The sequence below is a fragment of the Xiphias gladius genome, chromosome 3 (assembly GCF_016859285.1).
Source record: "Xiphias gladius isolate SHS-SW01 ecotype Sanya breed wild chromosome 3, ASM1685928v1, whole genome shotgun sequence".
Lineage (NCBI taxonomy): Eukaryota > Metazoa > Chordata > Actinopteri > Istiophoriformes > Xiphiidae > Xiphias > Xiphias gladius.
Window position 1 is genome coordinate 11,243,674 of NC_053402.1, and position 27,932 is coordinate 11,271,605.

General features: G+C 39.9%; 5 protein-coding genes across 7 annotated transcripts; 3 read left to right on the top strand and 2 right to left on the bottom strand.

The window, feature by feature from the left end:
* The first annotated feature begins 465 nt into the window (after nt 1-465).
* Nucleotides 466-1,806, top strand: kcnj12b (potassium inwardly rectifying channel subfamily J member 12b). The gene has a single exon (XM_040121976.1). It carries the CDS (start codon nt 526-528, stop codon nt 1,804-1,806), a length of 1,281 nt encoding a protein of 426 aa, XP_039977910.1. The 5' UTR covers nt 466-525.
* Nucleotides 1,807-10,425: 8,619 nt separating this feature from the next.
* On the bottom strand, nt 10,426-15,661 carry tufm (Tu translation elongation factor, mitochondrial). Its single transcript, XM_040155616.1, has 10 exons — nt 15,550-15,661; nt 14,362-14,408; nt 14,140-14,278; nt 13,798-13,964; nt 13,411-13,680; nt 13,027-13,159; nt 12,656-12,760; nt 11,842-11,993; nt 11,321-11,440; nt 10,426-10,838 (listed from the first exon to the last, which is right to left on the bottom strand). The coding sequence occupies exons 1-10, from the start codon at nt 15,584-15,586 to the stop codon at nt 10,668-10,670; spliced, it is 1,341 nt and encodes a 446-aa protein (XP_040011550.1). The 5' UTR covers nt 15,587-15,661; the 3' UTR covers nt 10,426-10,667.
* A 546-nt stretch (nt 15,662-16,207) lies between these two features.
* hspbp1 (HSPA (heat shock 70kDa) binding protein, cytoplasmic cochaperone 1) lies at nt 16,208-20,939 on the top strand. Of its 2 annotated transcripts, none has more exons than XM_040159786.1 (8): nt 16,208-16,360; nt 16,883-17,013; nt 17,895-18,114; nt 18,261-18,485; nt 18,653-18,808; nt 19,888-19,984; nt 20,089-20,200; nt 20,666-20,939. In XM_040159786.1, the coding sequence occupies exons 2-8, from the start codon at nt 16,894-16,896 to the stop codon at nt 20,744-20,746; spliced, it is 1,011 nt and encodes a 336-aa protein (XP_040015720.1). In that variant the 5' UTR covers nt 16,208-16,360; nt 16,883-16,893; the 3' UTR covers nt 20,747-20,939. The 2 variants fall into 2 exon arrangements, with proteins under 2 accessions (XP_040015720.1, XP_040015712.1); XM_040159778.1 differs by lacking the exon at nt 16,208-16,360 and adding an exon at nt 16,377-16,576.
* tmem86b (transmembrane protein 86B) lies at nt 20,914-23,006 on the bottom strand. The gene is made up of 3 exons (XM_040159822.1): nt 22,723-23,006; nt 22,307-22,550; nt 20,914-22,166 (listed from the first exon to the last, which is right to left on the bottom strand). The coding sequence occupies exons 1-3, from the start codon at nt 22,771-22,773 to the stop codon at nt 21,715-21,717; spliced, it is 747 nt and encodes a 248-aa protein (XP_040015756.1). The 5' UTR covers nt 22,774-23,006; the 3' UTR covers nt 20,914-21,714.
* On the top strand, nt 22,145-27,886 carry aspdh (aspartate dehydrogenase domain containing). 2 transcript variants are annotated; one of them, XM_040159800.1, is made up of 9 exons: nt 22,145-22,490; nt 23,884-23,956; nt 24,139-24,196; nt 24,372-24,516; nt 24,671-24,755; nt 25,555-25,704; nt 25,970-26,193; nt 26,280-26,419; nt 27,524-27,886. In XM_040159800.1, the coding sequence occupies exons 1-9, from the start codon at nt 22,462-22,464 to the stop codon at nt 27,559-27,561; spliced, it is 942 nt and encodes a 313-aa protein (XP_040015734.1). In that variant the 5' UTR covers nt 22,145-22,461; the 3' UTR covers nt 27,562-27,886. The 2 variants fall into 2 exon arrangements, with proteins under 2 accessions (XP_040015734.1, XP_040015742.1); XM_040159808.1 differs by lacking the exon at nt 22,145-22,490 and adding an exon at nt 22,972-23,134.
* Nucleotides 27,887-27,932: the final 46 nt, after the last annotated feature.

Sequence of the window (27,932 nt, forward strand, 5' to 3'; positions counted from 1 at the left end):
TATCAGAAATCTATCTTACTGAGTAAAACTGGAAATGATGAAGAGAGACGATGAAATAGAGAAAACAGGATTTAATCTAATGCTGAAGGTTCTTGATGGGAAATTTAAATGGAAGTGTAAATCATTTTCATTGGATTTGAACAGTGAACATGATGTACAATGATAACAATGAAAACTTGCAATCTACTGAGTCCACACAGCTACACACTGTTAATGTACCATAATAAAAGTGTTACACAAAATTATGACATCACTGTGTGGTTATCTTTTGCTCAGATATAATTATCCACATTTCCTTTTATGTCCATGCACTTTTCAAAAACTGTAGTGTGGACAGATGATACATGATACTGTGTATTAATATTGTACCTGTGCTTTCTTTACAGGAAACTAGAGTTGGGCCTCACCTCTCAATTCCAGCTGACACTGAGTCCGTGTTGGAGCAGAGCACTTCCTGTGAGCCCGGTCAGTTTTGTATGAGCTGGGCTGATAGTGTGAAGCCACGTGGCTGTGCCCCACTGAGGCATGAGTGTGGGAAGGGCCCACCACCACAGTTTCGTGTCCAGTGAAGAAGAAGGCCTGAGACTAAGTACCATGCCTGCTGTGGGCAGTTTTGGCAATGGCAAAATTCACACAAGACGTAAATACCATGGGCGGTTTGTCACCAAGACTGGCCAATGCAACATCCATTTCTCAAACATGGATGAGAAGTCACAGCGGTACATATCTGACATTTTCACAACTTGTGTGGACATCCGCTGGCGATACATGTTCCTGCTGTTCAGCCTGGTGTTTGTGGTGTCCTGGTTAACATTTGGCTTGGCATTCTGGGTCATTGGCCTCCTTCATGGTGACATGGAACATCCTGGATTGGACGACAGTTTTGTTCCTTGTGTCATGCAGGTCAACACCTTTGTGGCAGCTTTCCTGTTCTCTATTGAGACCCAGACAACCATTGGGTACGGTGCTCGTTGTGTGACAGAGGAATGCCCGGCTGCTGTCTTCATGGTGGTCTTTCAGTCCATCATTGGCTGCATCATCGATGCCTTTATGATTGGCGCTATCATGGCCAAGATGGCGAGGCCCAAAAAGCGTGCGCAGACTCTACTGTTTAGCCACAACGCAGTCATCGCTTTGCGTGATGGGAAGCTGTGCCTCATGTTTCGGGTTGCTAATCTAAGGAAGAGCCAAATTGTAGAAGCTCATGTGCGCGCCCAGCTTGTTAAGCCCCGTTACACAGAGGAAGGCGAGTATATCCCCCTGGATCAGATTGACATGAACGTGGGCTATGACAAAGGCACAGACCGCCTCTTCCTGGTTGCACCCCTTACTGTCATACATGAGATTGATGAAGAAAGTCCACTGTTTGGCATCAGTAAGCAAGATCTGGAAATGTCTGATTTTGAGATAGTAATTATACTTGAAGGGCTGGTGGAGGCCACAGCTATGACGACGCAGGCACGCAGCTCTTACCTGTCCTCGGAGATCCTGTGGGGTCACCGCTTTGAGCCTGTCATCTTTGAGGAGAAGAACCAGTACAGGATAGATTATGCCTACTTTCACAAAACATTTGAAGTACCATCTACCCCCAGATGCAGTGCTAAGGAAATGGAGGAGAGAAAATTCCCAGCATCTGGTGCCAACTCCTTCTGCTATGAGAACGAGCTGGCCTTCATCAGCAGGGATGACGAGGATGAGGGAGATGAAGAGAAAGAGGAAGACAGAAAGTATTCATCAGAACTGGTGAATGAGCCAATCACTCCTAGAGGTGAGCAAATTTCCTCCGGTAGAGAAGCACAGGTTTAACCTTTTAACCCTGTTGCTTGTTTTGCTTGTTTTTGAATGCAGAGCAATGTAGGTGTCATGTGACGAGCCCTATCACTGTAATTCTACTGACATGAGGACACCACTGAAGACATCAATGCTGCATGTGGAAGACCAGCAGTACCGATCTCCATCATACAAGCAAGACTGAAACTCATCACAGAGAGATGGTCATTGAGTTTTATCGAATGCAAACAAAAACTGTCACATTTCAGTTTGCAGATCCTCGAAATAAAGTGCATGACAATAGAATAGTTTTTGTATGAATATTCTGAGAAATGTTTTGATCATTCTGATGGGACTTTGTAGGCGCTGTCCACAATCCTCGAATATATGATCTACAACTGACTGTGGAGTGAAATTGACACTTTGCAGATGGTGTTTAGAAAACTAAACCTTGGGAGTATTTCTCCACACTCTGGTAGAAACAGAGGTGCAGCTCAACAGCGGATTTTGATCTTGATGATATAAATTATGTGAACAATAAGACTCTAAATATTCTACATTATATACAATGTCAGTGGAGGACTTGGTTACTTGGCATTTTTGCAACTGATATACGTACATATTGATCTACATGTTACTATGGGAGACACATGAAAAGGTAGAGTTATAACCATCCATCGTAAAATAGGAAGATACAATTATGCATACCAGTACTAAGTGGGAAAACTATCCCTCTCTATCTTTACATTGCATCCATTGGAAAACATTTAACCTGAGCAGATACTGAGTATATAATTTCTTTCTTAACAGTTTACTAGAAACTCTGTGGCTGGAGAGAAAGCAGATCAAATTAGCCCATTTGCTAACCCCTGCTTCCCTTGGTTTGTTGCTATGCCTGTCAAACTTTCCATTGCATAGCACATAATTCACTTTACTCTGATAACAGACGCAGATTTACCACTTGAAATTCCTGCTAATTTCCGAAACAATGGATCCATGAATTCAGACTGTGGTAGACAAAAGCAGGTGCTTCATTTCCAGCCCACGAACCTCAATTTTGTTGGCTATGGTAGTAATTAAGGTATCGTCAGCTTCATGAGTTGGTTGAAAAGGCCGTCTCCAGCTCACTTTTAGAGTTTGAAGCTGACTCTTTTTTAAAGGAGAAAGGGGTCTTAAACATGCATTTCTGGCAACATATGTGATATCGTGCTATATGACTGAGGTTAAAGCTGAAAGGTCCCGGGCAAAAACTTAGCATCCTCACCAGTTGATGATCCATGTACAAAACAACAAAACAATAAAGAAAATTTTCTTGTATTGTAGAGATCATTAATCCTAGTATTATAATTATGATAGGGAAAAATGTAAACTGAGATTTTTATTTTGCCCTAACATAACCCTGTTTAGCATAGCTTCTTTTGCTTAGGTTACAGACTACATCAAGACAGAGGTTAGATTTATGTTGTTTTTTTTTTCATATTTCCTAATAGTACTGTATTTTTCACTTCCAACATTAAAAGTTAAATTTAAGATCAGGATTAGCATTAACTATCTCAGGTAACATTAGGTGGGATTGCTGCAGTGTAAACTAACCCAAATCACGTAATTGTCAGGACAGCGTCCAGAGCTGGCTTCCACACAGCAAGCAAATAATATGCGGTGGATGCGCTAGTCATGAACGGGGGCTGTTTTTTTTTGTGACCTGTGACCGTACAAAAAAATAACATCGCTTGAAATGCTGCTGGCCTTGGAAGTAACATTGGGTCAGGTTAGTACTGTAGGTAAAGCTAGAAAGCCGGACACGCTGTTCTTTGAAGCTTACTTTAGAGCCAAAAAACACACTGGTTATTCCATTCCATACTAAATTGCTCTTGTATTTTTGGTTTCGGAGAGGGTAGAAAAAGGCACCAACCTCCACAGAGTAACATTCAAAGAAATCAAAAACTTGAGACCGACCTGCTTTGCATTGTTATGTTTGCTAAACTACAATTGTACATTAACTGGTCGGACATGGCGATTGGCAAATGGTCAGCTCAAATTAATTTCAGTTCTTCTCAGATGCATAATGTGTTCTAAACAGAAAATCACTACTGTGCACTAACCCTATATTTTTCAGATCTTTCCTCTTTATAAATGTTGTGCTGCCAGTATAAAAGCCTTGTCAACATGTCCTGTGTGAATCTAAAAATACAAAATTAGAAATAACTGCGGGCAAATAAAACACACCTCAAAGTTCAGCCCTGTCAGTAACTTCAGGACATGAAAACACAGCAAGAACAGGACAGTTTTACAGTAAACTCTCACATACTGGTAATCACAGACTTGACACATAATTTTGGAGGGCCCCAACAGGCAACAGAAGAGTCCAACTAAAGTCATCTGCAATGAAACCCTGTCACATGCATGACCAATGGGAGACAAAGTGTTATAATATTGCATCACATCTATGCTCTGTATCGAGTTAAAAGGCAAAATCCAGAAAAACAAATACGGAAGCCCTGATACACAAAACCAAATACAGCACTGAGGATATACTGTGTACCGTATCTCCTGAAGCACTTCAAAGTTGGTATAAAGGCCGACATATTAATAACTCTTGAGTGTTTTAGATGTATCTCGGACATATGTTTTGGTACCTTTATATGGTCTGTAATCACTTATACAAAATAGGTACATTTGTGACTGTAAGATCAGGAAGTTATAACAAGCTTTAACTCAGATCTATATTCAGTATAGTGTCATGATAATGTCATTATAGATATTATATCAGACAATACACTTCATCTCATGGCTCAAAAAGTAAAACATGTAACAGATTATGAAAAATTAATTTGAAGAAGTGAGAAGTGAGATTGAAGATTATGTCACAATTGACATAGCCTGAGAAAATTTGATGGTATATTGTTGAAGTGAATCAATTGGAAAAAGCGTAGCGGAGCAGGCATTCAGGAAATTCAGAGAAATCGTAAACATTTGCTTCATATAGATGTAAACAACTTCGAGGAAAACAGTGAGTGTCCTAGTTTCACTCTGGTCTGCTCATGTTGTGGCAGATCACACAGTTGGCAACAAATAACAAATTAATTTGCTGCTTGATAAAATTGCTGGCCTCCAAAAAGCCTTGGACAGATGCACTTTATATTATTATATATTATCATTATATTAAATCGGTTCTAGTGTTGAGTCCATTGATGTTATTTGTAACAGTTTATGTTGTTTTTATAGGCCCTTGCAGTGGCATTATTTGCTTTCCTTTTTCCTATTATATTATTTAGGACAAGTAATGAAGATATTCATTACTTATTAGGTGCACCACTGTTTCACTTACCCCAGGTGAGATGAATTAGTTTTCCCTCCCCATTTCTCAACTTAAAGGTCCATGTGGGTTAGCTCATGCACCTGACTGCCATTTCAGCAAATCTCAACACATTTGTATTTATATCTTGCTGACGTTTGCTGAAAATATCAGCATAGGCTGGACCCAGAAAACAAATGGTGGTTCCACTGCCATTTGAACCAAGAGCAGGGCCAAGGACTCCCTGCATGTATAGTGAGAGGAAGAACTCTAATTTGTACATTTGTGAGGCTGTTAATGTAAATAAATATTTTTTTTTGTTATTATCTTTCTGGCTTAATAGACACTAAGCATTAATACATTGTTTATAAAAATTGGTGTTAAAATCATATATTTTGTGAACAAAGCAAGAAAGTAGAAATACTCTCTTTGCTTGATTGACTGAAATAACATCTACTGAATTGAACGACTTTGACCTCTTCGTGCTGTCTTCCACTAAATGCATTTGATGCAATCTCGACTATAAGTTGCACCTTACTTTCTCCTTGCAGGGTTTAGTTTGTTGTGTGAGACAACAATTTATAAATTGACAGACAAATAAAAAATATTTCCTGTTGATTACCACAATAAAATATATTTCACAAAGCCAACAGTTTTCTTTTTCCTTCATGGTAGTCAGCCACTAAGCGCAGGGATAATTTTACAGTAGGCATCTGCCGAATAGAGTTATAACAAATAAGTGCCGCGGGGAGGGAAAGAGGGAGCCAGCTGTTTGATAAACAGAGTGGAACGGACTGTAATTTATGGCTGTGATTTGGAGGGACGGTATCTGGTTGGGGTCAGAGGTGTATTCTTTCACTCTTATGCAACCATACAGGCATGTCTTTGCAAATGTACACACAAGACTTGGCCCTCCCACTTGATTTCACTGCCCTATAACCTTGAACACTGGAAAAGAGATCACATGCACACAAGCACACGCACAACCACAGAACCTTAACTCAGAACTTAGAATAGCTTTGGTAAATATTGTCAGAAATTTGTGTTGGCAAACCGCTTATGCAACATGATACTAAAATGAATTTGTATCAGCTGACATTGTTTGTTGATTTAAAAACAAATAAAGTTTTACACATAACTGAAATAACTGGGATAATCTGGATCGTTACTGTAATATTATCACTAGTGTAACAGGTTGGTTTCACTCTCTCCACCTCTCTTTCAAAGGCATAAGCAAAGCAGAGTATCATTGTTTCTATATGTTGGTGGTATGTCTATACAAGCATGATGCTATCCAGATCTAGATCCAGATCCAGAGCTAATGAGTGGGTGTGTGAGATGTTACACTGACATTTAACAGAATAAACTGTTCTCCCCTTTCACGCATTTAACTTCATCTTTAAATGTCTGAAATGGAATTCATCTTAGTGCCAAATGAATCTATAATTTCTTATTTTAAGTGTGATGTATCCACTTAGATGTGCTGAGCGATGGAAGGAGCACTGAGAATAAACTGGGATGCTTCCCACCCACTCTGCGGTGTTGGAGGATGAGAAGCCGCGGAGGGTCAGTCTTCCAACATGCAGAGTGGGTTGTCGAGAGGCGAATTCAGCCTTAATTGCAGCAGGGCTATTCTTCGCCGGTTTCCCGCAGCTGCCAGAAGGAGTTGGAGGGTGGGAAAAAGAAGTAACATGATGCAACAGCTGCACTTCCATAACTCCAGACATTTTAGACGTAGATCTTGCTGCCTTTTCTCTTAACAGTCAGTTAAGAGACCTAAACCATACCAGCTGTTTTACTTGGGAGCTACTTTCTGCTATTGATGAGTGAAAAATTTTTGCATCTCCAAAGTTTCAACTTTTCATGAACTGACATTAAAAAAAAAGCATAAAGACTGATCTCACTGGAGTTTGAAAATTGTTAGGTGGAACCCAGGATTTTGCAAAACCCACAGAGGAGAACGTAATTCAGCGACGCTATGAAAACAAACATCAGCAGATGTATTTGTTGCGTGGGCATTTAGTTCTCCTGGGCAATTCTACAGGTCCAGTGCTCTTTCAAAAAAAAATGAACAATCAGATAGCTAAGGCAGCCTCATGCTATTCTTTTGATGGGTGTGGACAACTTAAAGGTTAGAGAAGTGAACTTGTGAATGGAAGACCTCTGTTGGAAAAAAAAAAGGCCTGACTAGGGAAAACTGAGAGAGGAAACTGCTTTTAGAAATCGAGGTGGATTGGACTGTAATTGAAACTATTGCCCCAAGTGAATCTGCACACAACTGCGACCGTGTGAACTTTTCATTACTTTCAAAAAAAGAAGAAAAGTAAAAAAATGTGCAGAGAAATGTTTTCTGTTTGCACTTTCCTTTAACCCCATTTTTTGTAACATTTACAAGCAGTATATAAACACTTAAAAGATAGTTCACACACTAAATTGTAGCTGATATAGGGACATTTTAATTGTTAATTAATGTGTTTGTCAATAATTAAGACTTCTCATATGAACTGTTGTATAAACATTTAATACAAAAACAGTATAACATTGCTGTAATCAAAATGTACTTAATAATTATACGATTATATTATGATAACACACATGAAAAAAACCTTACAACATCTCACAGTATAAGTGTTTATAGACATGTACAACTGACTCACAGGTGAATTTAAAACTATTTTGTAAATGTCTACTTACTAGATTTCCTGGAGGGATTTCAGCCTCATCCCATGGCTTTCATGAGCTATTGGAGTTTTATTTGAGTATTGTATGCCACATTATACTTCTACTCCACAACATTTCACAGGGAAATACTGTACTTGTATTCACTACATTTATCAGACTGCTGCCGTTGCTGGTTACTTTTCAGATTAAAACTTTACAGAAATAACATAAACTAAGCGTATACAATATGCAGGAACTGTATTTTTCCTTCTTTCCCACTCCATTGATAAATCTTTAAACCATCCAGATTTATCTAGTGACCAGAATTAGCACCTCTGTAAAATGCTGCTTAGACAATGAAACATCAGTATGAATAATCAAATAATGAATTTAATGACAATATACTGCTCACAGGGACCATTAACATGCGTAACTTAAAGTACATTTTGCTGAAAATACTGCTGCACTTTTTCTTGCACAGGCTTTTGAACAGAGGACTCTTCGTAGGTACTTTGACAATGTTTAATTGGTGCTTTTACTCGAGCAACTGATCTTATTGCTTCTTCCACCACTGATTATATTGCCAATCATTTGTTATTTGTTACAGACGATTTACAGCAGACGTTACAGTCGCTGACAAATGCATCAATAAACACTTATGTCTTTATTGTCCTATATTTGCTTACAACTACATTTCAGCGGGTTATACTATTAATAATAATAGTTAAACTATTTATGTGTAGGAAGTCAAGTCAATCAGTTTAGGAAGTCAAAATAAAAATGTTATAGGCAGACAGTGTAATGTATCTCATCCCTATGATGTGTCCACACACTGTGAGGATGTTGTCAAAACGAACAAGTGAACGGAGCCGTTTGATGAGATAGTGGCACAAATATCTCCCGAGCAGCCAGCAGATTGTCTTGACTTGATTCAGCAAACATGACTCAGAGGTTCAAAGATGCGAATGCCGCTTAGAGTCACATGTAATGGATCAGCACTCTTGTGAGGCAGCTAAGGCCAGAGTCACCAGCCACCAGCATGTACGAGCGTCTGCCGTCTTGTCTTCTATCTCTTATTGTTGTTGTTTGGCTTGTAGAGACTCTCTTCCTCCAGCTGAGCACATCACTCAGTAGTACTAGCTGCCCCAGTCTCGCCTCCTGCAGACATACAGTATTTGATTACAGCAACAGGCTGATTAGATTACAGGAGGCACTGACTCAAATACCTCCAGCAAACACAGAGCAACTGGAGAACTTCCCGTCAGCCTGGCTTAACATGCTGAAATGATCCATTAACGGCCAAAAACTATTAAGACTTATCAAAAACCCTTCAGCAACAGCTCATCCTCAAACACCGGTGTCATCTCTTCGCTTGGGGATTGTTTCTCTCTCAGGCTGATGTTTTGTTTAGTCTCAGCCCATCTTTTCTTGGGGAATATTGTGGATTTCAATGTTTCAGTTGAATATTATTGTTTTGATTTTAATATTTAATTTCAGAGTTTCACGGAAAAGGCTGTAAAAAAGAGCTAGGGACAGGTTGCATGGGTTTCAGAACAAAACTATAATTAATTTCCCTGCAAGATACTGACCGAGGATGTATTTGGGGTTGCACACATTGTAACATAAAAATAACATATTATTGTGGATACACTTAAGATGTGTAACCACTGCAAAATGAATGTGGATAATCATAGTCTTTTGACTCCTGATGAACCAGGTGTCTCACATACAGAGTTTATGAGTATTAGGCGTCTCCGTTAAATGCTTGTCTTTATTAGTGCAACGTGTACAATAGTGACTGATGGAAATAAACCATAGGAAAAATTAGATGTGCTTCCTGTCCGATGTCACCTTGTCTATTAAAACACCAAACAGTTTAGGAGTGATTGGTGGTTTCCAGTCATGTGAATTTTGGACATGGAAATATTATTTACTTTACATTTGGATCATAGACTGTACCTGTTCAGTTTCACATTTTGACTGTTAATCGAATAAACCTTTATCAATGACTCTGCTATTTGCGGAGAATCTGGTACACTGTTTTTGAAAGTTTTACATGAATATGATATAAAGTTTTGTGTAGGAATAAAAGGAATACCAGACCTTATTGGAGAAGAGATCAGCATGGGTTATTTCAACGCATTTCACAACATCTCCGGCTAGAGTTGAAAACTCAGAAAACTGAAAAAGAGTTGATCATCAGGAAGAGACCAACTACAAACTGTAGAGTGAGTAACTGTCTCCAGCTACTGAGTTCATTTGGATTGGACCTACGTTCACAGGACCTCTTTTAAGGATACACAGTGTAGACGAGGAACACACATTGTCACCAACTTCTTGATGCCTTTCATGTTGCAGATAATAATTTTGGCTTACAAAAGAAATACGCACCTTTCTTGGTCCGAAAAACTGATTTGGTTTTTCATTCCAACTAACCAGTAATAATCGTTTTGACATAACTACTCCTGAAGCTTCTCTTTGCTGCCCTCATGTGGCGCATACAGCTTGTAACATGGGGCAGCAAGCAGTGGTCATTTTCAGCCTTGAGCCACAGATATACACACAAAGTTATTTGTACGAATGTAACATAGCGATTCCCTTTTTCAATTCCTTGTGAATTTATGTTTTTTCTCTGCATTTTGGAGTGTGGTCTGGTTAGCAAGACCCACAAAACAAAGGAGGCATTGTTATTATTAAATACATTTTATTACGTAAATGACATAATTTTGACAGTCGGGTCTTCAAACACAAAGACACTGCTAAACCAGTATTTTGTATGGGTGAAAATGAACACAGAGCCATGCATTCTTTTGAGTCCTCTCCTCTTCCTGTGCATGAGTTTATGTATTTGTATATTTCTAGATTTCTAGATTCATTTGACCAGACCCAGAGACACCCCCCCACCCCCACCACCGGCCCCCAGCTCTCTGTGTGTTTCCCTTCAGCCCCAGTTGCACTGGTCCTCATCTGTAAAAGTCAGGATGTCTGTGACCAGGCCGGTGCCGATGGTTCGGTTTCCATCTCTCAGAGTGAACCTCTGGCCTTTCTCCAGAATCATCGGTTGGCGAAGCGTCAGAATCAAGGAAGTGTCCTCTCCTGGCATCACCATTTCCTGAAAAAGGACCAGAACACCAAAAAGGAGAGTGGTTACTATTCTTCAAAATCCTGCCGTCGTAACACATTGTTTACAAACTTGAGAAGTTTAAAAATACAAGGGGAAACTTCGATTTTTTTATGCCAACACCATATCCTCACTGGGACATACCAGTATTGAGTGACCGGAAAAATAGAAACCACTGTACGCTGTAATAAATTCCAACAGCCCCGCATTAAATACTACCTTCTGGAAACTTAATCCTCCCAGCCTTCACATCCCAAAATGCAGCATTTCATCCAACACCAAAAAAAACACATGTATTGCATTTCAAAGACAATGACTCAACAGAGGCTGTCATACTGCACCTATTTACTGACACACACACACACACACACACACACACACACACACACACACACACACACACACACACACACACACACACACACACACACACACACACACACACACACACACACACACACACACACACACACCTTTTCAGTGGGCAGCGTGATTCTGCAGGTCATATCCCAGGTTAGAGAGAACATGACGGGCATGAAGTTGGTGACAAACGGTTTGTGTCTGCCTCCCTCCTCCTTGCTCAGAACGTACACCTGTAATACAGGAAGCACAAATATTTCCACACACGCATCAGCTGTCAGTTACTGGATAATGTGAGTTTTGGGTTTCATTCTAAACAACAATTAATTAAAAACAGTATTAGAAAATAGAATTTAAAAAAATCATCTAAAAAAATACATAACCATATTCTGTCTACTTTAGCTTTCACCCTCAGTCTAAAACTATTCTTGCTTTGTCAGTAGATAAACAGTGTCTGCAATGCAGGTCATTCACTGAAGCATCTGGACGGTCTCCCAGTTTGCCTTTAAAATTGCTCATTGGCGATAATTTTGTGAATACATACGGTCACGTAACAGATGTGACTGTTGGCGTGTCTCCAGTTAAAAATGAGCCATTTAGATTCATTGACTGTTCAGAAATGTTAATGTCAGACCTGGGCCTTGACTTTCTGGTGAGGCTTGATGGATCCTGGTTTGCACATCACCATCCCTCTCCTCACATCCTCCCTCTTCAGGCCTCGGACCAGAGCGCCCAGGTTATCGCCTGCCTCTGCCCGATCCAGAGACTTGTGGAACATCTCGATACCTGAGCCGAACAAGACAGACAGCAAGATCAAATTCTTGTCTATACACCAGTTTCATACAATTTAACATATCTTTGGACAAACCAGTACATCAGACACACAACCTGACTTGTCCTAGTAATCAGCTGCATCACATAACACACGTAATGTCAACTACGTTTTTCTTTATCGATGTATTGAGCACTTGAGGCCACTTACAATAGTGTTCTTTATACATACAGACACAGAGAGGAAAAAAAAACCCAAAGAAAGTGTCTTGGCAAGGTGTTTGGCCACCATGAGCCACAGCTTTAATGCTCCTGGACATTAAGTCAACAGATTTATCATTTTATAATATATCACTTACAATTCTTTCAAAAGATGTTCCTTTACTGGGGTTTTGATGAAGGTGATGTAGAGCGCGGTCTAAAGGCCCTGATATACTCCGACGTGTGTGTGTGTCAGTCTTTATCTGATGACCGGATAGGCAGATAATGCATGTTCACAACACACATTTTCGGTCGCATGCAGACCTCCGGGCGTAAAAAGTATAACTTAACCTACGCACTGCAGCTCAGAACTTCTCATAGATGCTGAACCAAGTTTATATCTGGTGAGAGCCATAGCATATGATTCATGCTCTATGTAACTATATAAACTCCTCTGAGATTTTTCTTTCACTCACCTGTAACCACAGACTTGAAGCTACGATTGTGACCCAAAAACTCACAGTCGTCTCCTTTCTTGATGATACCCCTCTCCATAGTGCCTGTCACCACTGTACCCCTGCCTGAAAGACATAATTGACAACCCAAAAATCAGAGAAAATAACCTTTTTTTTTTCTTGTCACCATCCTCTGTCTCAGTACATCACAATTTTGAGTCAAATATCTGCAATATTGAGATTGAGGTCTTGAGATCTTGAGCATTTTACAGTCACAAGTTACACATTTAATACAGGAAACTCATACCACCAATATTCCACCTTAATTGGGTTTAGCCTTAGAGTTCAGTGTTAGCAAGAGCTTTATGCATTTCTTTCAGTTTTTCCCCTACCTGGGATAGAATATACCCCTTCAATTGGCAGAAGGAAAGGTTTCTCCAGCTCTCTCTTGGGCAGAGGAACGTAAGAATCCACAATCTCCAGCAGTTTCATCACTGCATTCACACCCAGGTCAGGCTCTTTGTTCTGAGATAGAGCAATAAGAGACAAAAGAAAAAGAAAAGAAAGAAAAAAAATAAAATTTCAGTCACATTTTATTAAAATTACTGAAATTTGTCACATTTAGGTTAATGCTTTTGACTGACATTTAATCGATCAAACCCCACTAAGAGTAGCTGATGGCAGTAAGACGCTAGTGAATACAACAGTGGTTAAATTTTCAGATTAGCACAGTATTCGCTAAATTGTATGACAATTCACTGCCAGTATCCCCTGACCTCCAGGGCGCATAGGGCGGAGCCTATCACAACAGGTGTGTTCTCGCCATCGTAGCCGAACTCTGTGAGCAGCTCGCGGATCTCGATCTCCACCAGCTCCAGCATCTCCTTGTCTTCCACGGCGTCGGCCTTATTGATGAAAACCACCACGTGCTCAACACCGATCTGCCTGGCCAACAGGAGGTGCTCGCGTGTCTGAGGCATCTGGCCATCAGTGGCTGCCACCACCAGGATGCAGCCGTCCATCTGAGCCGTGCCTGTAATCATATTCTGAAAAAAAAAAGAAAAGTAGTCCTTATTCTGTTAAGTTCAAACAACAACAAGGCTGCATCGTATTCAGTGTTTTCTTGGTCAGTTTGCATGCAGGTGGAAAAAAATGCGGATTACCTTGACATAGTCCGCATGACCAGGGCAGTCCGTGTGAGCGTAATGTCTGTTGGCTGTGGTGTATTCTACATGAGAGGCGTTAATGGTAATTCCTCTGGCTTTCTCCTCTGGGGCATTGTCAATGTCTTCGTACTTTTTATAGCGAGCACCACCAGCGTCAGCAAGCACTGAGGAAGCGAGGTCACATCACTAAGACAAGGTTGTTGCACTAGAAAACTAAGGAGCCTTTATTTTTCCTCTTAGGTCAGTGAAACTAATTCTTGCTCTGGACTAAATTAAATTATTAAATAAGTTGGATTTACATTAACTGGGGCAGTTTGAGAGTAAAAGCTTCGATTCTACCTTTTGTGATGGCTGCAGTCAGGGTGGTCTTGCCATGATCAACATGGCCGATTGTTCCAATGTTCACATGTGGCTTGTCTCGACTGTATGTCTTCTTAGCCTCTGCAGCAAAGGTGCGCTGACTCAGAGGCACAGCACACTACAAGACAAAGACAAGCTCAGGAATTATACTGTTAGAAAATCAATATTAAACGGTCTCTAGCATGCAGTTTGTGTACATACCAATCTGACGGAGCTGTGCAGGAGGCTTGGCGAGGAAAGCTGAAGGGCTGCGAATCAAAAATTAGATTTATATAAACTTAGATAGTAGCTGATTATTTGACAGGATAATCCAGTGTAGTTGAGAATGTGAACCAATAAAATGTTTCTTGTCACAATACAAGCATTAAATACAATAGAAAGGTCCATGCCACACATTTTAATCTATTATTCTCATTTTTTCAGTCTCACTGCAAAATATATTCCTGTCTAACGCCCAGTCTACTTGGCCAGCAGGCTGTCAGTGGGTGAACATTTTGTTGTTCCCTCCATGTCTGCTTCAGTCAATGCATTTGTAAACAGAGATATCTCCCATACCCTATTAACAGTGAGCAACTCACACATCTTTGCTTACTGTTCGATCAAAATCTCTTCGGTGCTCCATAGACAATTACTTAGAAACTTGAGGACCACTGAAATACTCTGGCTCTGAAATTGACTTTTGTCTCAGTCACATTTTATACATTTTCACATCCCACCTTGCTGCCAAATTTTATTATTAATACATGGCTATTTAACTACAACAACATCTACTAGTTGTTTTCTATGAATAAACTGTATTAATGCAAGTGTCAAATAAGCAAGGAGGGGGGGGTCAGTCATTTTATTTTAGATTATTTAAATACTGTAATATAAGCATGGCTTGGAGGCTAAAGCTGCTTTGAACATGCATTTATCAATGTCCATCAGCATTTTCTGATGACAGGAATGGGACTAAATCGGATTTTTGTATCAGATTATAAAACCACGCAGGTTGCATCTGACAGCTAAAAGCAGCAGCTGACATGAAGCTAACAAACCCTTTGAACCTGAAGGGAAGACTCAACAGTGTCGTTCTCCTTCAAATGAGCTGCTGTTCGTTATTAAAAGAGAGGGATTCGCTACCTGTCCAGCTCTCTATAATATTAATATTGTTTAAATAATCGTTCATCAGTCAGACCTCATCCTCGGCTAGCTGTATCATTAGCTAACAATCATTGGTAACGTGACCTTGCTCTGCTATCGGAAGAGACTGCATCATCTTTTTCTTATATTTCTAAAGACACAAACAAACGATCCTATAATGGATACAATAAAACGGGGTGCTATGAATAAACAAACTGTCAAAAATGTAAACAAAGTCAGGTATTGTCAAAGAATTAAACAATTTACCGGAGATACATGCGCGCAACCCCACAAGCGCCGCCATCTTCGATGGTTAGACAAACCAAAGACGATTAAAAGATCAAGAGGCTATCCGGCCAGCTACAAAGCTGTCGCTATTGTTTTTATTCATTGCGACCCTATATCGGGTATGTACTAGTACTAGTACTACTACTACTACTACTACTACTACTACTACTACTACCACTAATCATAATAAAAATAACAACAACAACAACAATAATAATAATAATAATAATAATATTCAAGCCATCGCATATTAAAAGCATTAAGTAAGAGAAATGTTTTAGGATACCTACAATATATATGACCAGAGTAGCTGGATTTTATTGTAAAAGCTTAATGGTATTCATTTCTCCCACTGCATTGGAGAAACTGCAGGGAAAAACATTGCACGATTTTAACAAAGTTATAGATACCCGAGAAGACAGTGGTAAGATTTTGATATTGTATATTTTATACTTTTTATATATATCGTATATAAAAAGTACATATATCATACATATATCGTATAATATAACATATGAAATATCACATACACTGTGACATTAGATATTATATAAAATATTTTATAACATTTGACACTGGATTCTAATGAGGTACTACTCTTAGTTTTACTGATACTCTCTGAACGTCGCTTGTACAAACGTCACCGATTTACCTTAAATACGCTGATATGGTCAAGTTTTCTCCTGTGACTTTTAAAACGACGGCCTTGCACTGCTGTCAGTTTGTCTATATTGTAATATTAAAACACCGAATTGACGTATAAAAAGGTGAAGACTGCAATGACACTGAGGTGAGAAAAGAGCACAGCAAGAACTTTTTGCTTGCCGTTTTGGTTCAATGTTTACGGTGAAGCATGGCAGCCTCCTTGCCACTCGTGAGATCGGCTAGCTAGAATGTTCTAGCGCATTCATGTTTCTGTGTTTACAGGGGGGGTAGAGTTGTTTCTAAGTCATAAAGAACCCGTGTGTCCATTTATTCCGCTCAGTTGTATAGGACTCTTTAAAAGGTAAGGGGAAAATAACGTAACTTTTCCAACTAACATTCAACGTTACCCGTGGCAAAGTGAGAATCTTTAATGTTAGCCTGTGAGATGTGTCAAGCTGCTGTGTTTCGGATATTTTTGTTATTTACCATGATTCTTATTATGGAATCTAGCTGTTCCCGATTGTGGTCGTAGAGGCAGCGCTAAGCATCATTTTAGTAAAGTCGGGTGAACTTGTGAATAACGTCAAGAAGCTGACAGCTGGGTTTTTGAAATCCACTTTTCCTTGTCTTGCTGATTTTTCTTTTTTTTTTTTTTTTTCCCTCCCAGCTGTACACATCATGGCAGAAGACAGCCAGAACAGGAGATATCCCCAAAATCTTCAGGGGGTCCTGCAACTGGCAGTAGAGGCTGGATCAGCTACAGAGGGACCTGCCCCTCTTGAACCCATGTCAGAGGAGGTAAGTTCCTGGTAATTATAGATTTCAAACCTCAGAGGGCTTTGTAAAGAACACACACACACACACACACACACACACACACACACACACACACACACACACACACACACACACACACACACACACACACACACACACACACACACACACACACACACACACAAACTTTCCAGTTCACCTCAGGACCTAAGTACAGTTTGATAAAAAGACATGTAAGCAACATGTGCTTTTGTTGTTTTTATTACAGTGCAACTCTTGTAGTATGCGTAGTACTGTACAGTATATGGTTTTGACAAGAGTAGAGCTGAAACAATCTGAATATGTGGTTATTTGATTGATTAAAAAAATATTCAGCCTTTCAAATTTGAATATATATGATTTTCTTAGTTTCTGAATATTTTTGGGTTCTAGAATGATGGTCAGGCAAAGCAATCTATTTAGGACAGCTTAGGCTTTGGGAAATTGTAAAAGGCAGCTACTTTCTGACATTAATTGCTAATGAACAAAATCATTAGTTGTAGCCCTAGACACACGCACTCTTCAAGTGCTCAAAACAATTTGGAGGCATTGTGCAGCACAACATAAGATGTGTTTAACCATTGTTTCTCAAAATGTCTGTCAGAGCCACTTGACCCAAAGAAAACTAAAAGCAGTTACCCATGAGTTCTTCTGAAATTAAGACCCTTTATCGAGTCCATTTGAGCCCACCCCAGGTACTCCTGAGTCCATTTGCATTTTTGTGTGTGCTTTTGAAACTGTGTTTTAAAAGGACAGTTTGAGCTTAGGTTTGGGTGGTTGTAGTTTTTATTTGGACCCGTAACTCCCTCCACCTTGCATCAAAGGTAACTGAGAAACATAATCTCGCTCCTTCGTTGTTTCAGAGGAAAACATGGCTGAGAGAGGCTCTTGCAGAAGTCCACAAAGGGCAAATGGATGAAGTGGAGCAGATGAAGCAGTGCTTGGCAGTCCTACGCAAAGAGGGAGTGAGCGAAAGTGAGAGGGCGGGAGAGGAGGAGAGGGATGAAGACGAGGTTGACGATGAGCGGGAATCAGCCTTTGAGATCCTGTCGGAGTTGTGTGAGAATTTGGACAATGCTAGAGGTTTGTAATAAGTGGTGTTAGATTTGATGTTCTCCAAGCAGTCTACAGATCTGAGCTTAACTTGGAATAGCTATAAAGAGGTTAAGAGTACAAATACAGTTTGTTTTCCCTGACCTGACTGTGTCCCGTCTTTCTCTGCTTCACAGACCTGATGATTCTGGGTGGACTGGAGTTGTGCTTCTCCCAATATCTGTGTCATGTCCAAAGTGGGCTAAGGTGGCGCGCTGCCCAGCTGATTGCTTCCTGTGCTCAGAACATGCCGCAGGTGCAGGTCCACTTGCTTACCATTGGGGCGCTGCCAAAGCTGCTGCAGCTGACAGACTCAGACCCCCACCCCACCGTCAGAATAAAAGCCCTTTACGCTGTCTCATGTGAGTATCTCATGTGAGCTCTGGCATACATAGGTAGACAGTGCTGCAACAATTCACCATGTAATATTTAAAGTAGATTGAAATTCTTTCTGCGCTCATGCAGGCTGAAGTTCAGTGTACAGTACACCTCAGAATAAAACCATAGTTGTATCTTGTTGTGACTTTAGGTCTGGTCCGAGAGCAGGAAGCAGGACTCCAGGCGTTCCTGGCCCACGACGGTTTCTCAATGCTAATGCGAGGCATGCAGTCGGAGAATGAGAAGGTCAGGACCAAGTCGGCTTTCCTTTTGCTCAACCTGCTGACATCACATCCTGAACAGAAAGGTACGATCGAGAGAACCTCCCCGAGACTGAGTCACTGGAACACACGTGTCTACAAAGCTATTCTTGGGGTACAGCCCAATTATCTGTGTGAATTTATTTTTAAAAAAAATGTGTGAACAGCTATGCTCTTCATTTGCAGGATTCAATTTTACTAACAATTTCCAGGGTCTGCAGTAAAGTGGCTTTTGTACGTATGCTGCTCCTGCTGCCTGGAATCTTTTGCCGTCAGATATAAAACTGCAAACTTTGCTCTCTCTTAGTGAATTCACATCATTTTCTGGCTGCTGATTTTTTTTTTTCTCTTTTGGGGGTATTTTAGAGTCTTGACCATAGTTATTTTTATGGTTTCAGACACTCTGGGGTTGTTTGAAGGTGCCGTTTAGGTTGTTTTTAGGAAGCAGTCTTTGACACGATTCTGTTAGAAATGTTATCCATGATTTTATAATTGCATTTCTGTTCGATTTTGTGGCATCTTTTGTGTTTTCTGTCTTATGTTGTTTCTGTGTAACCCATTGTTTTTGCTGCATTTGTTAGCTATTTTTAATCTCAATGAGGATTTCTTGGTTTGATTATAGGTATAAAAGAGCCAGGCTGTTATTAGAATAGATCACATTGAGTTGTGCCACAACAGATCTGTGAGTTTGGACGTTAAATTAGAGCATCATGGTACAATCCCTCTCTCTGCCCACTTTCAGCCCTGTTCACCCCTGCACTGATAATACCACACTTAAGCTAGACAGACACTGAACTCTCAGTTAGGCATAAACGTGGCTTACACTAGTTGTGTGGCTCTCACTGGGCAAACTGAATTTAAAATGCATACACTGTTGTTGCGTAAATCTTAAATTCAATATTTAAAAATAATCTGATTAGTACTTTATTGTGGTAGAAGAGACTTGATGAGCCCGGTCATCTTGGAGTGAGTGACTTTCTTCCACTCAGTCAAACTCGCCTTGCTAAGAATGGTACTACTGACAATGTTACACTGCTTCTTCCCTGAACTGATACTGGGACTTTTATTCGTTTGGGGTCTGATATATCTAAAACTTCAGCATATTCCGTTTTCCTCCTTCCTACAGACACAGTTGTCTCCATGGGTATGGTACAGCAGCTGGTATCTGTTCTCCGCACACCACACTCGCCTTTCCATGAGCATGTGCTTGGTGCCCTTTGTTGGTAAGAAACCCTGTTAACCTCGCAGTCTTCAGTGCTGACAATTTTGCTTAATTTCATGGTTCACATTAGTTATTATGGCTTTCCGTGTTTCTATGTCTGTCTAGTCTGGTGGCGGACTGTCCACAGGGGCTCAAAGACTGCATGAATCCTGCTCTGGGTCTGGAGGAGCTACTCAGACAGCGAACCAGAGAGCTCCAAGGAAAGGAAGAAAGTCAGGTACTTTATACTGAGCCTTTAGCAAAATAGAAAGTCCAGACTGTCAAAATATGTGCAAACACTGTGATCAGTCAGACCTGAAATTGTGTTTCCTTTTTATTTGCTAAAGCAAGCAGAATAGATGTTATAAGGAAAGTTATCTTTTCTTATGTACAAAATTGCTACTCTATGACTGCACAATCTAGTGCAGTGGAAACAATATTGCTTACAGTTGTTTAAGATTAAACAAAATGCAATCAGATTTTAAAAAATCTGATTGCAAAAGGAAACCGTTTTTTTTCATATAAAATTGCCCATGCTAAGTAAGTGCTAAAATGAAGATACTGTATATGTAAATGATTTAAAGTTGTAGGCCAATATTTAAACAAAAATCGGGATTTTGGTCAAAAGATATTCATAGTTTAGGAGCGGGCTCAGTCCTTGCTCCAGAAACCTCTTTTAAATGCGCATTTTTGTTTACAACAGGAAGAACTGGACTTCTGCGAGCATTTGAGGGCTATGTGTTTCCGCGGGCAGACGCCAGATGACAATGGAATGGATCGCTGAAGTCTAATTTACCTCACATGTTTTGTTATTAGTGTGCAAAGATGTAACAGAACATTTTTCATGATCTCAATAAGTGATATTAAGCAACGTCCTTTTCAGTTATGACTGTTGCTGTCCATATTTTGCATGTACTCCAGGAGCTGGATTTTACTGTGTACATAACTGTGATGTATAAAATACTTTTTTCCAGTCATCCTTTTTCAGTTCTTCATGTCTTAAATGTAATACCAAGCATCTCTATCACAGGTAGTATGTACAGTATCTTCTGTTTTAATTGTTGATAGTTCAGTTACATTTGTATATATAACTTAATTGTTGCAAGGTTATTTTTGTCTTAGGTCTCTGAGCTAAAGTATTTTCTTTTATTTTCAGTTGGCTGTCTCTTAAAACATGACTCAGAGTTACAGACGTCATTGTTTATTTTTTTTAAAACCATATTTATTTATCATTAACAAAGCAAATAGCAGTATTTATATACATACAATGGCAAGCCAACAAGTGGAAAACAATCGCCATCATATGCACAACCTACACTAAAACATGGATGTTGCACAAAATCACAGATCTAAATATTTTGCCACAAATCACAAAATACAGATGTTATTCTAAAGTGACATTCATTGAGTTTCATTCAGTCTTGTTTGTAGCCATATCTGTGGTATTTTAAAATGTTATGACTATCAGTATGGTCATTGAAATATGAAATACAAATCCTAAACATATAGTAAGGTATCTTGTGTTGCAAGGTGCTCTTTTTCTCCATCTTTTCCAGTTGTGAAGCTTCGAATACATTAGCCGTCAAGTGCTGACCAGTAGGAGAACTGTCCTTGTTGTGTTTATCTTCCTCTTTTCCTTTATTTGATGGTTTCACACCTACAGGAAGTTTTCAATGGTAGTATTGGCACTTTATTAAATAACTAAATGTGAGGAAGATCATTCATACTTTAGGGGTGCCACAGAGATGCCATTTAGGACCTCTTCCATTTTGCAAAGTCATCCTTGTTCTGCACAGCTTTTACATCACCCACAGCAATCAGTAGCTGTGCCAAATAATAGGTCACCATTACAATATTGTTACCATGCTTCATTGGTGCCATCACCTTGAAAACTTGCAGAGCCAGTGAGATGTCAGACACCATGAAGGACAAACTTCCCAACAGTGTTGCTACGTGGCGGGTTCTAATAGCTAATGTCCCCATTAGAGTAATTAAGAATATATAGACTCCCACAGCTGGAATTAGTAGATCTGAGTTTGGTGCCTTCTGCAGGAATGGATATATGTAGATGTAGAAACCTCCTCCTACCACAAACAGGATCAGATATAGAAAACAGGTACAGGTGGAGGAGGAATATGTTGCATAACGACTGGACAGGAAGGTGAGTGAGTACATCAGATGAGCCACAGCAAATGCACCCATTCCTGAAACAGATGTATGAGAAGGTGAGGACAAACTAAATGAAATAACTAAAGTAAATGAAATGAAAAAAAACTGTGCTCATTACATGGTAATTTGCAAATAGAAAATTCCAATTTGTGTTTCACTCAAACCAGGCTCTTACCATGCAGAAAAAGCTCAGGCCATATCAAGCAACAGTCACCAACAGCAGAGAAGAGCAGTCCTCCCACGACACCCAGAATACTCTGACCTCCATTCCAGCTCAGCACTACTGCGGCCAATAGGAGGACTGGTGCTGACTTGACACCTGCGGACAAGATGGATGTGGGCGAGTCAGGAGTCCACAGGTAGAAGTACACAGCTGTGGAGAAAAAGAAAGGCAAGAGAGAGAAAAGCAGGGTGCAGCACTGATAGGGAGAGAGGAGTAGAAATAAAGGGGGGAGAAACATCGCAACTTTAATTTTCAAGAGTAATGATGATTTTAGACAGTTTCATCCTTTCCATGTTTAAAAGGTTGTAGTAAGGAACTAACAGTTATTGACCAATGACTCTTAAGTACAGTAAATGGTTTTTAGGTACCGTATTTCTCCTCTGCCGCTTGTCATAGGCATCTGTCTCAAGGATATCCATCTTCTCAGACGTGGGCTCTCACAGATGTTCCAGTTGAATGAACCTGTCTTGTTAGACACCTTCTATTTTCTTCTTGGTTGCCAACTCATTAAATCCTCAATGTTTTCGTCTTGTTTTCCTGTTCCCTCCGTCTCAAATTTCTGCCGTGTCTCTCGGTCTGTTGGTATTGCACAGTAACGAACTTTGGACTGATCCTTGCTGTCTGATTGCACTCTGATAATCTAGGTTCTCCCTGTTTCGAGTTCTCATGGACAGACAGCTGACCTTTGACCTCTCCAGGTGTAATACATTGGTGACATCAACACTTGAAGGGCAAAGTTGAACTAAGTGAATAACTGTGAATAGCAAACTATCTCGTATGGTAAAGGTTGCTTTCTTACTTTTGAACTTCTGATGATTGTTGGTCATAAGAACATGCATACTTGGGTTTTGATAAATCAGTATGGGGAAAATGGCCGTATTCTTACATATCTCTAAACCTTTTAGGAGATGCAGAATGCAGTATTTCTCTCTGCAACAACTATTATAAGAAAGGGGAATAGTTATTATTAAGTCACCATGTCAAGGCTGGGGGACACCAACCAAGTAACATCTTCAAAAGTTAAATGGTTTAATGTGAAAGCAAAAACTCTGCTGCCATACAGGATTATTTTTAAGCAAATGTGTAATATATGACTCATTTATAGGGGCTTTGATCCGATTTTAATGAAGGAAAAAAAAAAAAAGGATTTCAGATTGCATTGCTTGTGTTCACTAGATGGCCACACTGCTCCACATTTCTCCAAAATGGCAAGAGCCACACTGCATGTTATAGTATCAGAAAAAAAAATCTGTGCAACGCCAGAGCTATAGGCATAAAAGCATTAAGCACACAGTTACATTGTGCATGTGGGACAAATAAGTGAAATGTAAACATGTTTATGGATTTACAGTAAATGTGATTTAGAATCAAGTGATATCCCATCAGTCAGACAAAGTTTGGTTTTTTCGCACTTCGCACTGTAAACACAAGGAGGAGGAGCCCCGCATGAGGTAATTCCACAGACTGAAGAACGGACAATTATTAACTATGGCTCTCTGAGTGAAACTTTGTACTGTGCTTTCCCACAGTTCCTGGAGTCGTGGGCCGGTACTTGTGCTTCAAGCTGGGAGACACAGCTCTGGAGGCGTGTGGGATTTTTGGGTGAGTAGAGCAATAAATGTAGTGAGTGTTACACTGGTCAAGAGGAGATTGAGGGAGATGAGATATGAAGTAAGGACAAAAGCAGACGCGTGTGTGTATGAGTGTGTGTGTGTGATGGATTGTGGTTCCAAGTTGCCGGTGATTGTTCTGGGCTTTTATTAGCATGTTTTTTCTCTGCACAGGACATGGCAGCCAGCTCTTCTTCCCTGAGGATTGGAGTCGTAGGATATGGACATCTAGGTCGGAGCTCCCTGTCCAAACCCAAGACACAAACTCATTAATCCCTCTTCACGTCTGTTAATTATCCGCTAACAGACTTGAAAGTGTCTAATTTCACAAAAGTATAACTATTCATCCCCGACATACTGTACATTTTTAAAGAAAGCATGTGTGTGTGTGCCTGTGTCTGCTTTAGGGCAGTACCTGGTGGAGAGGATCCTTAAAGATGGAGCTGCTCAGGGTTTGACTCTGGCTTTTGTTTGGAACAGAAATTCTGACAAGCTCAAAGGTTTAGTTCCTGATGAACTCATACTTGGTGATCTATCATCTTTTGCAGACAGGTGCAAACACACATATACTGCAGTATAAAATTTATCTGCAAAACACAGTATTAGCATGTTGTATTATCTCTGTGCTGCCACACAGACAAAATGCGCCTAATGCTGCATGACATCCTTCTAAAACTTTAGGAAATAATCACCTTGTGCTTTACAGGCGAAGTGATGTGATTGTAGAAGTGTGCCATCCTCAGATTGTGACAGAATTTGGGCTCCACTTCCTGTCTCAGTCTCATTTTATGGTGAGATTCTCATCTGTTTGAATGGGAGTTTTGGTGGCTGAGTGTAATAGCAATTTACATAACTTTTCTTTCTTTTTTTAAATATTCATTTACTTTTACTGTCACTGCTTTAATTTTTTAGCAGTTCTTATTAGCTACAGATACAGTATGTCGCCATCTGGAGGCGGTTGTTTCATAGTGTGTTAGACTGAGGATGCAAATGTATTTGAGTGTCCTTAACAGAGAACACAGATTTACTGATTTTTTTTTCTTCTAAAAAACCCCCCAAGAAACTCGGTATTTACAGAGGTGTTTTTTTAAATAAAACTTTAATATTTAGAGATCAATTAGCCTTGATAAATCCGCAGCCGTTGCTTGTTATGTTCCTGCTCCTCAATCTTAAGTGCACTAAAAACAGATGAGTAAGAGTAAGATAGGTGACAAGGTGTTTTCATGTTCTTATTTGGCCAGACGCTGGTCTACTCTAAAGAGGAGGTATAGTTATTATAGTGTTTTGTATATTTTAGGGTTTTTCCAATACATTTGGATCACTATAGTCTCCGATAAGGTACATACATGTATTTCACCATGGCAGCATTGTTGTCTTTATTATCTTCAAAGGGTATATGTGATTATTGGTAATAAATGTCCACTTTAAACCCTGATGTGTAAAATAATGTGTGCTAAAATGAAAAAAGTGCCGTTGGTATCCATTACGGAAAATGAAAACACCTAATCTGACTCAAAGTTTCAGTTGTTTTCACCATTACTCACAGAATCCTGGCACCCTGTTTTGTGCCTTCATTTCTGCTCCTCTCAGGTGGGCTCTCCCTCTGCCCTCTCTGATCCTGATCTGAACAAGAGGCTTCGTCAGGCGGCTCAGCAGTATGGTAGGACACTCTACGTCCCCAGTGGTGCATTATGGGGAGGCCAGGACATCCAGAGGCTGAATGATAGTGGAGCCTTAAAGGTAACACTGGGCTAGTGCAGTGTAGAGTTATACAGAAAGAGATGAAATCATGCAATGGCCACTCTTAACAAAGTTTAGACTGTGAGCCGCTTTGTTTTCAGTTTGGCTCTGCAGAGGAAAATGACTTGGACACACAATTTTTGGAGCAGTATTGACTTGATTTTCATATCAGTGGCTGAATGTGACTCAGGACATAGTCAGGAATGGCTCTGGTAAACATTACTTTGTTCTGACTACACTGTTGCTTCTCTCTGATTCTTCTCAGGCTTTGTTTATAAGAATGTCCAAGCACCCGTCCTGCTTCCGGCTAACAGGAGACGTCCTCTCTGACTGGACGGAGGGAGAGGGCAGGCGGATTTTATTCAGAGGCTCAGTGGCAGAGCTGTGCCCAATGGCTCCTAACAATGTTAACACCATGGCAGCAGCAGCGGTGGCAGCAGGAACACTCGGCTTTGCCGGTGTTCAGGGGGAGATTGTGTCTGACACAGCGTGAGTCTCCCTAAAAATCTGATTGACCAAATGCAGCCTCTCATATCTGCTTAAACAATCTAGTTTCATACCTCTCTGTGCTCCAGGTTAAGTGACTATCATGTGGTGGAGGTGGAGGTGACAGGGCCTGATGGCTTCTCAGTACACACAGTGAGGAGGAATCCAGCCAGACTCGGGGCTGTAACTGGCAGTGCAACATACAACTCCTTCTGGAATAGTTTACTCGGTGAGCCCTGCATTGTTTTTAAACACGTTCTCAAAGATCCTGCTGTAAAGCCTAATGGAGAACTTCTTTATCATAGTAACAGTTTCCCTGGAAAAAAAACAGGCACGGTTGCAAACAGGCAAAAGTTCCGAAATAGGGTAGGCAAGGTTCAAGTGACTAAGTGCAAACTGTAGTGAAATCTTTTGCCAGCTGCTGACCGCTATCTCCTAGCACTGGTGGAAGAAGTACTCAGATCCTTTATATTAAGTAAATGTACCAGTCTAAAAATAAAAAAAGTCCTGCATTCAAAATCCTGCTTAAGTAAAAGTACAGATTTATTATTAGCAAAGTGTACTAATGCTTAAAGTATCAAAAGTAAAAGCATCCACTCTGCAGAAAAGTGACTGATATATTATTGTATATTACATTTTTATATTGTTAAAAATTATGACAATCATGCATCAAAGAATAAGTAGTATTTTACTGTTGTAGTTGCTCGAGGTGGAGCTAGTTTTTAATACTTTATATACAGTTTATATAAGTATTTTAGTCCACTGGATCGGGTCCCCCCTCCTAATGGTCATAGGGCTAAATCTGAGGGGTCAAGTGATGATTAAGAGGGTTGGAAAGAAGACAAAGTTCTGCTACACAAAATTGAATTCTTTCTGCTTTTTAAAAATTTTTCTCTAAGCTTTTTAGTGAAAGACTGGGTAATTTTACCTCCTTGTACCTCAAAAAGTTATTTAAATGAAAGAATCAGAAAAACTGTGGGCGGAAATGTCTCTTTGGTGAAAACTGCAAACAACTAATAGACATCTGGAATGTGACAACGGGCAGTTTTTTTAAGGGGTCATCAGCCTAAAAGGTTTAATCTTTAATAATGCATAGCAGTTTGGAAGCATAGTTGGAAACACTCAAGTAAAATACACATACCTCAAAATTGTACTTAAGTACAGTACTTGACTTCTAAGTTACTTTCCATCACTGTATACCAGAGACATTGGAAAGGATGATGTCACAAACGTGATAAAATAAACAGATTAAGAGTAAGATCTTGAGTTTGTCTTTGTGCAAGTAAGTGACATGTCACAGAGATTCCAACCTTTATTTTCTTGTCTCTCTCAGTTTGCAAAGGTCACGGGGGCCGAGTTTACTTGTGCTGAAGCAGCTGAGGACTCCAGAGGATTACCTATAACACAGCAAGAGGATCCACCGCAAAATTCCAGATAAATTAGATGGCTTATGGTGGATAAGTTGTGTGGATGGTGGATCACTGGATCAGTATGTTACTGAGAATTTGAAAACCCTTGGATATTTGTGTTCCAATAAACAGCATGCACACAAACAAAGAAGAGCCAGTTATCATTTCTAAAACACTAACAGGTAGATATATATATATATATATATTTAAACTTTATTATAAGTTCATCTGGTGCAAGATTGTAACAAATGATAAAACTCTTACAGGGAGTGACAGTATATTCCTGGTAAAACCGTTTTCCTTCTTCCATAACAAACAGTCAAGACGTACTCA

What these genes read in the sequence shown, in the direction of transcription:
- tufm (XM_040155616.1), bottom strand. Translation starts at nt 15,586, where the DNA reads ATGGCGGCGCTTGTGGGGTTGCGCGCATGTATCTCCG. An exon ending in CCGCCCTATGCGCCCTGGAG is followed by an intron (nt 13,160 to 13,410) that starts GTCAGGGGATAC and finishes GCTCTATCTCAG; the next exon opens with AACAAAGAGCCTGACCTGGG. An exon ending in ACCAGAAAGTCAAGGCCCAG is followed by an intron (nt 11,441 to 11,841) that starts GTCTGACATTAA and finishes CCTGTATTACAG; the next exon opens with GTGTACGTTCTGAGCAAGGA.
- hspbp1 (XM_040159786.1), top strand. Translation starts at nt 16,894, where the DNA reads ATGGCAGAAGACAGCCAGAACAGGAGATATCCCCAAAATCTTCAGGGG. An exon ending in AGCCCTTTACGCTGTCTCAT is followed by an intron (nt 18,486 to 18,652) that starts GTGAGTATCTCA and finishes TTGTGACTTTAG; the next exon opens with GTCTGGTCCGAGAGCAGGAA. An exon ending in GTGCTTGGTGCCCTTTGTTG is followed by an intron (nt 19,985 to 20,088) that starts GTAAGAAACCCT and finishes ATGTCTGTCTAG; the next exon opens with TCTGGTGGCGGACTGTCCAC.
- tmem86b (XM_040159822.1), bottom strand. Translation starts at nt 22,773, where the DNA reads ATGGATATCCTTGAGACAGATGCCTATGACAAGCGGCAGAGGAGAAAT. An exon ending in AGCGGCAGAGGAGAAATACG is followed by an intron (nt 22,551 to 22,722) that starts GTACCTAAAAAC and finishes TCTCCCTATCAG; the next exon opens with TGCTGCACCCTGCTTTTCTC. An exon ending in GCCTGAGCTTTTTCTGCATG is followed by an intron (nt 22,167 to 22,306) that starts GTAAGAGCCTGG and finishes CATCTGTTTCAG; the next exon opens with GAATGGGTGCATTTGCTGTG.
- kcnj12b (XM_040121976.1), top strand. Translation starts at nt 526, where the DNA reads ATGAGTGTGGGAAGGGCCCACCACCACAGTTTCGTGTCCAGTGAAGAA.
- aspdh (XM_040159800.1), top strand. Translation starts at nt 22,462, where the DNA reads ATGGATGTGGGCGAGTCAGGAGTCCACAG. An exon ending in GAGGCGTGTGGGATTTTTGG is followed by an intron (nt 23,957 to 24,138) that starts GTGAGTAGAGCA and finishes TTCTCTGCACAG; the next exon opens with GACATGGCAGCCAGCTCTTC. An exon ending in GAGATTGTGTCTGACACAGC is followed by an intron (nt 26,194 to 26,279) that starts GTGAGTCTCCCT and finishes TCTGTGCTCCAG; the next exon opens with GTTAAGTGACTATCATGTGG.